Raw genomic sequence first — 15,810 nt, forward strand, 5'->3', positions numbered from 1 at the left:
AGTCCACCTGCTAACAACGCGCAAGATGATTGGCCAGCGGAGACGGGCACGTTCTAGAACTGACAGCTCAGCAGCCAATCAGAGCGCAGAAAGCAGGCCTCCGTCTCCAGGCGCTGCTTGGATACGATTTTCAGACACAAAAAGATCAATACATAGCCTAGTAAAAAATAAGACAACAAATCGCCTAACAGCAGAATATCTGTATATTAATTATATTGAAAATAAATAAATAAATAAAAATATTTTGTTTAGTAATATTTTTGTCTTGTAAAAATGTGTCTTCTTTCACATTGATAAAAGACAAATTATAATCTGCATTAAAAGTTAATATTAATTTACCGAGCTGCTAATTTACACCAGGCTACATTGGTGTACTTAGCAAGATAATTAGAAAGACTCAGAGGCCTATGTTCAACAATATACGGTAACTATAGTAGCCTCATATAGTTGCAGTTTTACAATATTGCCACTAGATGTCACTAACCACGTGTTAAATCAACTTGCAGTAAACAAGCTGTTTTAATTGATTTAAAACAATTACTCTTTTATTGTTGTTTAAGTTCACGAAGTATACTATCAATCGTCATAATTAAAAGCACTGTATATCTGACGAGCTACAGCAATGGTCCATAATCTGCTGGCTTTAGTTGTTATTTACATGAAAGCAAAAATATTTCCCTTTCTCCCATAGGGAATACACTAGGGCTTTTCAGAAAACATCTGTAATGTTATCACTGCAGCAACATAACATGAATAAACAGTCTGGCAGAGGATATGCCAAATTAGCCTGGGCTACAAACTTGTATTATTATTATTATTATTATTATTATTATTATTATTATTATTATTATTATTATTATTATTATTATTATTATTATTATTATTATTATTATTATTATTATTATTACTACTACTACTACTACTATTACTATTATTATTTGATCTATAGATTCACTAAATCACTGAGACCCCTTTTGACAGATACTGACCACTGCAGACTGAGAATACCTCACTGCACTAGATCAGGGCTAAATTAGAACTAAAACAAAAAATAAACAACATCAGATGGATATTTATCACAATCATCACAATTTGTCAAACCTGCTCATTATTGCCTCCAAAATCTGCTATATGTATGTTTAATATACTGAATGCCACTCACTTTTCTAGCTTTGGGCATATGAAAATCTTGAATATTGCATCTATTAAGCTTTTTATCATTATATGCAACATATATCTTTTTTATTTCATTTTCATTTGTTTTCATTTATCTTTATTTATACAGAGAGAGCCAAATGAGAGTACCTGACTCTCTTTTTCATGAACGTCTTGTTAAAATACAGTACAAACAAAACAAATAATTACATAAATCCATTTAAAACATTAACAACAGGTGCAAGTGTATAAATATTTGTCACCTCATTATTAAAGTGCATTAGTGGCACCGATGCATCCAGTTTAGGTTATTTTGCCTCATGCTAAAGCTTTTTTTTTTCCAATTTCAGTTCAGGTGTGGCCAGTTTTTAGACAGAGACAATCAGGAGATCTTGTTTTAAAAGTTCCCATATCAAAGTTCAATAAGCAAGTGAGATATTCAGGCAGTCCACTGTCATAGTCCCTTATAAACACATTTTGAAAGAGTGTATCTAAATATTTCAAAGTAAAGGCTGAAGTCTGCATGTACAACTTCTCCATACTCCAGTGCAAAAGGTTACTTGAACAATTTATTTTCCAATGGGATACAAGATTTGTTTCTATAATGAAATGTTAATTTTGATTTTAAATTGTTTATCATTTAAATTTAAATTCTTATAATTCCGAGATATGTATTTTGCAGGATATGTTTTCGTCAAGCCAAAACCCAAGATTTATGGCTAGCAACCCTTTCAATTACAGTTCCATTAAGCGTATAAAAAATATGTATATTATTATATTATATTTTAAGTATTATATTTTATGGCTTTTCAAGTACTTATGTGCAGTTGAGCCATAGCAAACAAATGTGAACCTGCTAGTGTCTGCTAGTGTGAACCTACCTTTACTGAACGAAATTTACCAAAGACAACATATTAAAACAAACCCTAACCTGGGACTACACCCGGAAATAAACCAAGACTAGATTAGGCCGAAATCAGGACTAGAAAATGACAAAACCACCTCTACATTAGACCTAAACCAGGATCGCACCAGAACTGCGTGAACACAAAATAAGTCTAGGATGTTCGCTATAGACTTAATGTTATGCCTGCTCATGTTTATTATTCATCATATTTCAGCTAACTGTTCTTTTTTTCTGTCTGCTTTTCACCTTGAAAAAAGAGCCAGATCACTGATATCACATATAGTCCAAAGCAGGCTATAAAATCATAATGGTACGACACTGCCAAAAAAAGAACTACCAATATGGCATAGAGCAATGATTTTAGGATATTCCTGCAGGAAATATTTTGCTTCCACCACAAATAATTATCATTTTCCTCTTTGCGACTTGAATCAGGCAAAACTGGAGCTACAGGTTGAGCTTCGACTGTCTCATTATCTTTTTCTTGTATGTTTTTTAATGGCTCAATTATGTTTACAGGCTGTTCCTCATCTAAAGATTCACTAATGGACGGTAATGATGTTGACAAGCGTTTACTCCTGATTGAAGGCAGTCTTTTGAACTCTTTATCTCGATTTAGTTCTGGTTTTAAGGCTTTTGGAGAGCTCTGTTGCCCATAAACTGCTCTCAGACAATGCATGTACAGTTCCATTTCATCTTCAGAATCGGATTCAGACTCAGAAGTGCTACTGTCATCGCTATTTTGATCATATTTCAACTCAAAAGTATTATCAATGGTGTCTTTTGAAAGCAAATCTGTGTTGCCTATTTCAATTGGCATATGTGTTGGTTCTTCCACTGTTTCCACCTGGATACTTTGAATGCCCTTTTGCACATTGTCCATTCGGGCAGGTATGTTACTCCTAGCTCTGCGAGGAGGTATTTTAAACCTTTCCTCTTCATTTGATTTCAATTGCATTTTGACTTTCACTTCCCCTATATAGTCAACATCTGTGTTTTCAAAAACTGGCAAATTGGCCACAGAGTCCATTAAGTTGCTTTCAATACATTCATTCAACTGTTTCTCATTTACACTTGCACAACCCTCCACATTTTCTGCAAAACTTTGCATTTCAACTTCGAATACCGGTTCAAAATATGTGTCCTTATTTACTTTAGACTTTTTTGCATTCTCACATTCATCCAATGCATCGCTTTTCTTGCAGATGGCTTCTGTTGCATAATGAACATCAGTCCTTACTGCACTAGCAATTTCTAATAGTTCTACAGTGTCCAGTTTTGAATCTAGACTGTCCAATTTGTCATTTTCTACTGGTTCAAAATATGTTCCATCATTATTTACTCCTGCCTTTTGTGCAGTCTCAAGTTCATCCAGTGCATCAAGGTTCGTCTGAATATCCTTTGTTGCATTTTGACCGTCAATCCCAACTGCGCTAGCAATTTCTAACAGTTCTACATTGCCCATTTTTGAATCTAGACTCTCTACTTTGTCATCTTCCTTCAAACTTGTTATAACATCCTCAATATCTTCACTTGTGGTTAAAATATCTAAGTTTTCTTGCTCCTCGTCAACCATTACTTCCCAGCTTTTAGCCTCATCTTCCAAAGTAAGCTCCATTGTTTCGATGTGGGACCATATTTCAAAGTGTGCTACATTTTCAGAGGCTGTAATTTCGTCATCTTTGTTACAATTAGTCCTTGTTTCTGACTCAACTACATCATCAACTATATTATCAACCATCAATTGTCTATCCATTTCAACAGTTTCATTTAATTTCTCTTCATTACGTTTGCTTATATCTTGTAGCTCAGTCTCTGCACAACTTTCTGCAACCTCTGATTTATCCTCAAAAGTAATTCCTGGATTTGCTGTAATGTCATGGCTTTCTAATGCAATATTTGCAAGACATTTTTTCTCTTCTTTTTCAAATACAGCTGCCGTTAAATCCAGCACTAGTTCTGATTGAGCTAAAAGGTCATTGGCGTTTATTGGCTGGTTTACCAAAAGTATACGATTGCATTTTAAATCTTCAGAAGGCAAAGATGCATTTTCTTCCTTATGTGTTTCTTGACATTGTACAGCTTCAATTTTGCCCATTACTTTATCTAGTGCAAGATCAACTATAGGGTCATTGCTATTGTCGAGCTGGTCGTGCAAACCTTCATTTTCAACTTGTATGGACAGCTTTTTGTTTTCTTCATCAGATATTGCAAAATTTGATATCTCTAAGCTTTTTTCATCATTTTGTATGTTTATCTCATCCGGGTTTGTGAGGTTGTCATTTTGAGCCTGTTGAGGAGACCATGATTTTGATACTTGGCTGGATGGTACAGTTACACAATCCGCATCACGATCATACACTTCATCCATAAAGTCGCTATGGTTACTTGAATTGTCTTGCAAACAGCTACTTGCTCCCAGTAACAAACATGCATTTTCGTCAACGTTTTCATCGAATTCTTGTGATTGAGTTATCCTTGTAGAGTTATGTTCTTGTTCTGACTTGTTTTCCAAATTCTCACTTTGCTCAGGCAATACATTCCGTTCTTCGGGTATTTCACATTGATAGGATTGTGTGATCACCGTAGTAACATCAGCCGTGTTTTCTTCAATAGATAATTTGGTTACATGGGTTTGAGAACAGTCATTGTCAAGATTTATTTCACCTGTTAAGTCACTATTGTTGTTGGGCTGGTCTACAAAACCCTTATTTTGTTCAAGTAATAAAAACAGATTTCCTTTCTCAGGAGTTGGAAAAGTACAGGTTGGTGATATAGCTACACTTTGGTCTTTAAACACTATGCTTTTGTTTTCGTGGTCGGACCAATCAGCATTTTGACAAAGCTGTAAGGTCAACTGTGTATTTTTGTCTTCAGATATTGCTGATACATGGCTTGAAACAATTAAAATGCTGGCTTCACTGTCTTGACCTGGTTCATTGATAGGATTACTGATGTTCGCAGGCTGGTCTGACACATTTTTGGTCAAATGTTGTTCAAGTGATAAAGATTGATCAGCGTCTCCAGGTGTTTCGGAGATATGGTTTGGTGATACAGCCCTAGTTTGGTCTTCAAATTCTAGACTTATTTCATCTTTAGCTTTACTAGTTTGGGTAGAAAGGTCTAGCAAACATCCATTTTGTGAAATCTGGGGGTTCATATGTAAGTTTTCTTCAGATGTTTTGGATAAATGACTTGGTGATACAATTGGACAAGTTTCAGGAACCAGACTTGGATCATGAATCACATTGCTAATGTTGGCAGATTGGTCAACCAACTCCTCATCTTGTGAAGGCTGAAATAGCAAAGATACATTTTCCTTAGAATTTCCAGAGGCATCTAGTAATGGTGTAGCCAATGATTTGTCAACTAATGTCATCCCAATTTGAACCCCATCACTGCTCTCTGATGTCTCATTTTGCAAACACTCATTTTGAGAAAGTTGAAAAAGCAAAGATGCTTTTGCATTTGCCTCTTGAAACAACACATTGCATTGTGGTGGTAAAGCTAAATTGGGATCACTACTGTCCATATTTGGGTCAATTATGTCACTAATAACATTCTGGCAAGGCTGTTTTTCAAATTCAAATGGACTATCTTGTGCTCCGGTTGTCAATAAAGTTTCTTCCGTATTCATGTCAATACGACTGCTAGAGTTGTCATTTTCTAAGTGTACTTGATGGTTTAAATTCAAACCGCTATTTTCAGTTTCCAAGTCCCAAATCTTCTCAGAGGTGCTCTTTTCAATAGCATCAATAGTATCAATGTTTATAATTTCATCATTGCCTGAAGTAGCCCCGACTTGTTCACTGCTTTCAACTTTCCCATCATTGCAGCAACCTCCTATATCTTTGCAAACATTTATTTCTGCATTGCTGCTCCTCTCCTCTGTCTCTTGCTGTTCCTTCATTGTTTCTGATGTGTTGTATATTTCACTATATAGCTGACTCCCCACTCTTTTCCCGGACACCTCCTGGTAAAGTGGCGCAACCACAGTGCCAAATGCGAAGCCGCTGGAATCGCTAACAAGGCTTTTGCTGTCATCCCTCTCTCCTGAATGATGTCCGCAGTACCTGGCCACCTCCAGACTTGTCTCCTCTCCGGTGCAGACAAAGTTGTCAGTATTTTGATGCAGTGCAGTGGCTACTTTTGGCATGTCTTTGCTCTCACAGCGACTATCATTTGCTACAACCTCAGCCAGATTGAAGTTCTCATATTTCGTACAATTTGAGTCCTTCGACAGTGACCCATCAGCAGTGCAGTCAAATTCAACACTTCCTTTAGGATTTGACAGTTTTGAGTTTTGGTTTTGCTCCTGTGCCGTTGGGATATGTTGTTCCGGGGGTGCCTGGGTCTCACTGTCCTGTGATGTCAAGTCTTTTTGAGCCATGTGCTCCCTGACCCGAGCCATACGCGCTGCTTTTCTGCGATTTCGACGATTGCGGTTTCTTCTGTTCTCCCCCTGTTCAACATCAACAAAAAGTGATAACAATTTTTTGAGCTTTCAGTGACAAAATTGTGACTTCTTGTCGGTAATAATTGTACTGCAATTTCAAATGTACTTTCAACACACCATTTTTTATATCTAAAGCACTTTGAATTGCTGTGCGTAATCTGTAATAAAAGTGCAGATTTTAACAATATTTTAACTGAACAATATTTTCAGATTGAGAGCAGATGTAAAAGGCTGAGCAGAATCTGGTGTGACTGACGCTGAGCAGAGCTGAGTCAGTGTAGTACAAGATGTGACTGGACTCAGGTGACACGAGTACACCAGGGTCAGGCCAGGTCTGCAGTCTACTCAACAAGTATATCATCTATAATAAGAAAACTGCCAAAAACTGCAAAAAAGTGAAATAAAACCAAAAAAAACCAGCATGTCCAGCCCATTCACTGTTTGTGTTATACTTGAACCCCTGCCATTAATTAACCCCTATTTACTTTTTACAGCTCTAACCAAACTAGTACCCTAAGTCTGGCTTCAGCTGGTCCTGACAGGTGTCTGAGTATCATAGAAAGGAAACATTTCCCCACAGGGCTCAATAAGGTTTATCTTATCTTACCTAAAATACATTCACTTCAACTTAAAGCTACCATCTGTAATTTGATAGGGCCTGTTGTATTCTCACACTCTACCACTAGATGCTATCGACGCTGCTTTTGTCAGATAGTGTGCCAGCTTTGGTTTGACAGAAGAAGACCAGAGAGCGCAGATGAGCCTGAACAAGGTACTATATTTAAAACTAACTTTGAAATGTTCAGTTAATTATGTAAGCACGTCACATAAAAGAAATCAATATATGTGTAAACCCAATACAATACCATTATTGAACAGTTCCATTCTCTCACCTGTAATGTGTTAGCCTCTTCTTCAGATTTCACTGGACTGCTGTCACTTTGGGCACTAGTTTGACTTGTTTCAATGATGATTTTCTGCTGCGTTGTCACATCTAAAGACAAAGCCATTTATATTATATTATCTATGAACCGCTGCATTTCAGAAGTCTTTAACGAAACATTCAGTTTAAATAGTAATAGTAAGTATCACCTGGTGCATGGTTTTCTCTCTCCGGACAAGACATGCTTTCATCCACGGAGAAGCTCTGACTGTGAATTAGTGAGAGTGTTATGAGTGGGATTTATACAAACACATTTAGATTTAGTTATGCAAAAAACACCCAAATTAAAACAAAGTATAGGTTATTAAAGAGTAAAGACCAACGTACAATAGATCAGAATGTTACAGGAACTACTTTTTGGTAAAGTGGTTCAAGGTGTAATATGTCATTTTTTAGGGAGAGAGCTCTGGCAGAGATGTTATTTCTTCGCTCAGAATGTTCCACAGTATGTCATTAAACTTTCATATATCCATGAAGACAATCGGGTGACACCACTAAGCCAGATTTTTTGGTAATAAGTTCCAATTGGATCCTGTGATTGAATCTTTGCAAGACATACAAGTTTAATGTCGGACTGTGAAATATTCCAAGCAAATAAATCATATCTCCATGGAGACAAGTTACATAAAGCACATTTAAAGTGAAAGAGTAAAATATATATTTCACATATTTCTTTATTTTATTGAAGCTAATACAATAGCTGACTTGATGTGTGCATTGGTCTTATTAGTAGAGTTATCAAAACTAAATATTGCAAGTTTTAAAAGGTGAAAACTCAAAATGGCATCAAAGAAAAACAGGAAAAAACCATGAACAGGAACTTTGCTTTTCCATGTTTTTCTAATTTGATGATGTGCAACTTTCTAAATAAACTTTATCAAGCTAATCTAAATCCACTCATAACAATCTACAGAGTGTTGTAGAAACCAGATCTACACAGACATATATTGAGACATATTACAGACACAAGCACACATAAAGTTAATGTCAAAGCAGCTAAAGGTCAGATATGTTGGGTTCAAGTGACATCACAGCATTTCATTTGAGCAGAATTTACTGTTAAACTCATGAAGTACAAATGTTTTGTCCTGGTTTATGGTTTATTTCTGTAATTACTGGGCTTACACATATGAAACACTGGGCACAATGCTCAACATCTCTTTCAGCACAAATGAATGAAAGTGACTGTATAATATTACTTATAACTAAGACATTGAACCTTGTACCAGTTTTTATTTCACATGGATAGGCCCAGTAACTACAGAGATGTTAACCATAATCCAGGGTAAAATATCTGCATTTTGTCCTTTAAACTTCAAATTCTACCCATTTTAGATTTATGACCTGCCTTCCAGCTCAATGTCAAAGCATGTGGGCACTAGTATATTATTTCACATGAACCCAATCTATTACAGTGCATTCACCTTGCCAAGTTGCCAACCCAAGCACAAAAGCAATTAGTTATGCAATTTAAAACCTCAAACTTGCACAGTTCATTATTCTCACCTGACAGTCTTGAGGCAGCTCCTCTTGTTCAAATGTTCCCTTTGCGGCTTGTCTTGAATTTCTTTCTTCCTCTTATAACAAAACAACACGTAGTTCCTATTTCTATTATTGGCCCAAAATGTCCCGTTTGGTGTCTCATATCGCAAACAGAAGTCAACTCTAGCCCCCTGCTCTGCGAACGGAGGCATTAACGTTAGTTTGAATGAAAAGCTGTCTGAATGCCCATCGCTTGATCCGGGGATGTATTCGCAGAGCAAGTCAAAGTGGCTGAGCCAGTTGTCCAGAGAGGTGCGCACATAAACTGCTTTTGTGAAGGAGATATTAAGGACACGGATTAGCCCTTTCAAAATAGTGGTCCCGGGGAGTAACTCAATGCTTTCTAGTTCAACTTTCTGATCCAAAACTTTTGCAACAATCTCATCAGAAGGCAATGATAGTGGGAAGTTGAAAGGTGAGATAAAATATTCATCTTCGTCGTTATTTGTGCTGTCCAAAAAGTCAGGAAGCTGCGGGATATCCCATTTGTCGAACTCCTTAACTTGCACCAAACTTAAACCTACAGTGTCTGCAAATGACACTCTACGAGACCCACTCAACGAAGGAGGCTCTGAAATATCTGATTCCTCTTCACTAACTGAGGTCTTCCTTCTTGGTTGGGGAGAAGATTTTGGTCGTATTCCAATCACAACCTCTTCATCATCATTGTCTGAATCTACTTCCAGATAATTTTGACCAGGAACCACCAACAGCCCAGAGCCCCCAGCAAAGGAGCCTCGACTTCCCACAAACTCCATTCGGCGCTCCTCTCTGTGTTGTGAGCTTGGCTGGAACTTGGGATAGCTTCTGTCTCTGGCAACTGACTTTCAACATACTGGGAATGACTTAACAGATGGAGTAGGGTTACAGATGACATTGTTGCAAGGGCCAGGACTAAAAATAGGAGAGAAGGGACTCCAGCTATGTACAGTGCCGTCTCAGATCGGGGCCAGAAAAGATCATGCCTTCCATCGCTCCACCTTCTTTCACTTCAGAAGGAGAAGTGGGACAATAGGTTGGGTTCACAGCATTTTAGAATTCCTTGTCACAATTTCAAACGGAGGACAGGGGTGTATAGTCTGACTCTATGGGAGAAACTTTATGACTGAAAAGACCAAATCTACAAATGTTGAACTTCATTATTTTTTCATCAGGCCCTGGTTCCACAAAAATGTCATATTAATCTGGTGGTTTAAAGTCATTCCAAGTGTCAATTTGTGATTGAATAATGACACCACATTTAGAAGCAACATTAAATAAAGAAATGAATTCACTTTAGACATTTTCTATCAGCACAGATGAACTGCCACTTGCTAGTCTCCATAGAGTTAATACTTTGAGTTAACATTTTTCTGTATGCAGGCTTGCCTCTCCACAGGTCTGGCCTGTAACTTGGCCTGGTGGTGTTACCTGCTCATCCCCATGTAGACAGATAAATTTATTGCCACTGTTTAACATTCCAAGCAAAGCAATATCAGCGTGGAGACAAGCACGTCCTCGGAGGTCATTATAAATATCAGGAGCATGAGATCCATGCACGTTATTTTTATTTTTGCGTTGGGACCAGAACCGTCCCGTGAGACCTGTAGTTAAACAGATGGCGACTGCGTGATGTGACAAGGCATTTATGTTCCTCAATTAACAAGAACTATTGAGCTCTGCGTTTTAGCCAATAATAAAGCATGTTGACATTTAGAACAAACACAATGCAGTTTTTAAAGACTGGATGGAAATTTAAGTCAATACAATCACTGTAGAGGTAACTAAAGACATTAAATACAGTTATGCTGTGTATATAAGAGTTAAACAAAGTTGGTCATAGGAAGTTGGAAGTTTATCTGCAAATTAAAATCTAACTATTTAGGTATTTGGATATTTTAAGTGATCCATAAATAAAAGCCTTATAAATGTTGTTTGGATGTTATTATTGAACCAATCCTCTGTAAAAAATATATTTTATATTTACATTATTGGTCTTATCTGCAGACTTGTATTCAGTCAGTGGCACAATGCCCCCTGCTGGAAAAAAGAGGGGTTGAGTTACAGTCTGCAGACAGTGACACCTGTTTAATGGGATCTGCAGTGTACCAGCTGGTCCTCACTGGGACAGGGATCCAACAGTTTGAACTCTGACCTTCACAAGAGGCGACCCATTACTAAAAAGCACAAGAGGGCAATTTAATAGTAGGACAGTGTAGTTTATGATGTAAGTGAAGTGAATTAGCTTGTCATAAATAGCACAACAGTGGGCAGGGCTTAAATATCTATATTCCCCATTAATTTTTGTTCAAAACTTTGGCACTGTTTAATTATAATGGAGAAATAAAAAGGTGGATTATGTGTCTTTTTGCTTATATTCCATCCATTTTTCCAAAGCTTAATAAGCATATGTCCTTTAAGATGTTGAAAAAAAAGTGAATATTTCCATAGAATATATATTTTCTATGATGTCGAGCCAATGAGTCGCACAAGGTGGTTCATTTTTTAAGTTACCTTCTTGTAATTGCTTTTCTAGATGCAACTGACAGAATTTTAAAAAGGCACCTGTCCTCTTTTTCAAATACATCTCCAGGCAGAAAGTCTGACAAAAATATCTTAGGATCCTTGGGGATAACATAAGTCAAAATAGAATCTGTAGAATCATTGTCCCAGAATGGTTTTAATTTTGTACCTGTTGTGTGTTGCCCATCATAAGCCAATCACTGTCAGACAAAACAGTATTCAGCTCCTCTTCCAATTTAGATTTGTCATAAAATTTGTGGTTACCCTTTTGTTTTTGCAGCCTTGACACAGTTTTGACACTGATTTAAGGGGCAGAAGTATCTGTAAATTCTTTTAGACACCATGATGTACCATATATATTATAGATATTTAAACAAATCTATGTTATCCGAGTTGAATTCTGTTTTTCAAATGATTTAAAAGTATTTCCTTCCACAAATGTATACAGGGCTGTTAAACCTTTTTCTTTCCAAAATGAAAAGGTTGGGTCTGTCCCACCTGGTTGAAACCTCGAGGAGGAAGAAGGCCAGTTCAAGATCCCAAACACTTTCAGCATATGAGATTTTCTAATAACTTTATGCCACGTTAGAGTATTCTCCACAATACACTTTCTCTTATTACACACCTTTTTTCTCCTGACTGTGACATTGGCAGAGAGTTTCCCAGACTCGACTCAATGTGTTTCCATGTGGCAGGAGAACACCAGCATACTACTACATTTCTTAATTGAGCTGCATAATAATATTCTTTCAAGTTAGAGACGGTCAAACCATCATAATCTTTACTCATTTGTAGTGTTTGGAATTTCAATTCAATTCAATTCAATTCAATTTATTTGTAGTCATTGTCACAGAAGAACAACAAAATTGCGTTTGGAGCATCCCATAAAGTGCAAACCCATAAATAATAACTACCCCTTAAACCCAAGTGTAAATATTAACCCAGTGTGGCTTCAGTACAACATGAGACAGTTCTTGTAGCAGCATGATGGTGTTAGTAAGGTGCACAAAACAGGCACATACAGACAGGGACCGGAGAATGATGACAAAATGCAACAATGCAACCAGTTCAGTGTTATTAAGAGTTGGATGTGGTTTCTGTCCGTGAGAGGGGGGCAGAGAGGGGCCGAAAGGGGAGAGGGGCAGAGTTCAGGAGCCTCACAGCCTGTGGATACAGACTGTTGGTCAGTCTGGATGTTCTGGCCCGTATGGACCTGTACCTTCTCCCTGAGGGCAGCAGGTGAAAAAGATGGTGCGCAGGGTGATGTTGGATGTTGTGCACTCTTCTCAGACAGCGAGTGGAGTAGAATTTGATCCTTGTTCTGGCACTGGCCCATGTAAATTCCGATATTATCTTCTCCCAAGTGTTTAACTGTAAGTCTGGACTTGTAATTAGTAATGAAATTAAAAAAAAAAAAAAAAAAAAAAAAGATAAAGAAATCTTGGCAAAAGGTTGAACTTCACCTTCTCTATTCTTGCAGTAATGATGTCAATGATGTCCATCACGTTATAGCTTTTTGTATTGTGTCAATTATCTGATTGAAATTTAAGGTCAACAAAGTGAGTAAAAGTAAGTATTTGATCTGTTCTGCATCCCATTTAAGTTTGGACAACTGTCTTATTGAGTTATTTAGATTTTTTGCCCCATTTTCATAGGACATTCAATTTCGACTAAGATTTTCTAAAGGTGACCATAAAGGGTAAAAACTGTGACTACAATAAGAGAATTCTATATTAGGTTTTATAAATCACTCCAGGGGAGTCTTAAAACAGCCACTTAAACATGGTAAGAGGTGGAGGTGTGCGCTCATCCAAAGGATTTAAATTAACATAATAAGTGTGAACCCTTTTTGTTCGTAAAGTTTCAAAAACAATATGATTATGGCTTTTTCAAAAAGTTTATGGAAAAATGTAACAAAAATTAAAATTTCCACTCATTCAAATTAGCGATTATCCTCATTTTTATAATCAGGATAATTGTTCAGATATTTATATAATTAGAAAAGTAGTTGTGATTATTTTTTTACTAAAAGGAGGTAAAATTAAAATATATGCTACCTGAAGAATCAACAGCTCATAGACAACACACCTGTGCTCCTTTGTCTTATAACACAGATGTACTCAAATGCATTTTCTTGTAAATATTATTAGACAAATAAAATCAGAGTTTGGTCCATGCCACTATAGTAGGCGAATATAGTACACCTGCACATTCAGACTGGCAGAGACCCTCATGAGAACTCACATCTCACCAAATCCTGTCAAAACAACACCATTTACTGTTTTATAAATAGACGTACAGAGACACAGTATGTCCATGTGAGTTTACAGCACTGCAGTGCTAGTTACTACTGACAAGACACTGGACTACACGCAGTTCTCATGATATAACTGATCAAATAACAGGAACCATAAAGCACACGTCCACTTAATAGAGTCCAATTTAAAAATGTTCTTTTCACAGTTTCATATCTAGGGATGAATATATATATGTATTCTCAAAGGATAACTGTAATTTTAGAAGCAAAAATAATTGTTAATTGTAAATATTGTAATTATTTGGAGGAATTTGTACTAAATTATTTCTGAAATCCCAGATCATGTATACTTTTTATTTAACATTTTTGTGGTGTTGCTAACAAACTTACAACTGCCACCAAAGCTGAGAAGTTAATGGCCTTTGCATACACTAATAAGAAAATATATGTTTTCATCGAATTGTGAAAGTAAATTCCTATATTAAATTGTGCACAGTGGCTTAGTGGGTAGTGCTTCAGCCTCACAGCAAGAAGGTCCTTGGTTTGAGTCTTAGACAGAGAGAGGTTCATGTTACTTCTCACCACTGGATCTAAATATATTTTATGAAGCACTTTTATGTCCTGGCTCACACTGAGACTGTTTACATGGCACAGGTTCACTTGGCCTGTCCTCTTGTCTTGTGTTCTGTCTAATAAGTCACAACAACAACAAAACAAATTTCCATGAATAATATTAAAATAATGATCCACAGTGCTGACATGCCATCTACAAAGTTGCTCTAAAATAAAGTTTCTCCATTTCTGCACGTGTTTAATCTCTATCACCTGGGTTACGGCCTTTATCACAAGCACTTATCCTTTTGTTTGTTTTGGATGATAAAAAAGACTAAAAAAGGACTGTAAATAGCTCTTTGATTCTGCTTTGACTGTTGTTGTTCTTAGATGCAGCAATGCTAAATAAAGTCTCAAACACAACCAAAAAAATACTGTAAAAGTAAATATAGAAAGGAAAAGAATGAAAAATCCACACTAGGGCCGTGAAATATGGCCAAAAAAAAGATTATTTGTTTATTTTTGGTACAGTCCCTTTACCAAAGAGGAAAACTGTTACGATTTTTCTTTACTACCTGAACACTTTCCTTTTTTACCCTTTGTTCAACACTTATACCAATAGCATGAATTTGATTTATTTATATTGTACTTTTCAAAGTTAACAAAGTTCTCACAGGGTTTTACAGTTCTTCAGTTAATTAGTCTCACTTGATGATGGTAAGCCGTTTCTGTAGCCACATCTGCCTTGGGGCAAACTGACAGGCGTGTAGCTGATATTCTACACAATAATAACTCACAAACACACCAAGGCAAGATGGATGAAGTGTAAGGCCCAAAGACACAACCACAGCATGAACTGACTCGAGCAGGATTTAAACCAGCACCTCGGATGACTCTGAGGATTCAATAAAATAACATCTCATCACATCTGAGTTTTCTAAATTATACTTGATGAGTAATTATCAAAGCATTATGAATGGTTTTAGTAGTGTGTTGTATTGTGGTGTTGAGTGACAGAGGCTCCTCCTCCTCAGGTAAAAGAGGAGTCCCTCAGATCTGAGGCTCACTCCACACAGAGACTTCAGCTCTGCTCACAATACAGCTACACAGATACACAGGTAAGAAACACCCCTATTACTATTACTATACTGATATATCACATCAGAAAATGTATGTATGTTAATGACTTTCACAGAAGTTTGGTAATTGTCTGAAGCGTGCACAAGTTGATCGTATAATGTGTGCACAAGTTGATCGTATACATTTTGGCTAAATGTTTCAAATTTTGAGGTGAGAAAAAAATTATAACCACTTGTAGTTTATAATATCACGTGATTTTGTAAAAAAAAATATGGTTATTATTTTAATAATAATATTGTGTTGTTTTTTTATCTATTTGTTATGTTAACTATAAAATAAAGTTATATTTTGAAAAAGATTCAAGAGGGAACAAATGAAAACTTGAAATGTTTGCGAGCAATTTTTTTCTACACATT

General features: G+C 36.6%; 1 protein-coding gene across 1 annotated transcript; it reads right to left on the bottom strand.

Moving 5' to 3' along the window:
* Nucleotides 1-53: 53 nt before the first annotated feature.
* ppp1r3ab (protein phosphatase 1, regulatory subunit 3Ab) lies at nt 54-9,761 on the bottom strand. The gene is made up of 5 exons (XM_055222541.1): nt 8,968-9,761; nt 7,611-7,669; nt 7,412-7,512; nt 2,580-6,524; nt 54-113 (listed from the first exon to the last, which is right to left on the bottom strand). Exons 1-5 carry the CDS (start codon nt 9,759-9,761, stop codon nt 54-56), a joined length of 4,959 nt encoding a protein of 1,652 aa, XP_055078516.1.
* Nucleotides 9,762-15,810: the final 6,049 nt, after the last annotated feature.

This window comes from Periophthalmus magnuspinnatus, chromosome 6, assembly GCF_009829125.3.
Source record: "Periophthalmus magnuspinnatus isolate fPerMag1 chromosome 6, fPerMag1.2.pri, whole genome shotgun sequence".
Taxonomy (NCBI): domain Eukaryota; kingdom Metazoa; phylum Chordata; class Actinopteri; order Gobiiformes; family Gobiidae; genus Periophthalmus; species Periophthalmus magnuspinnatus.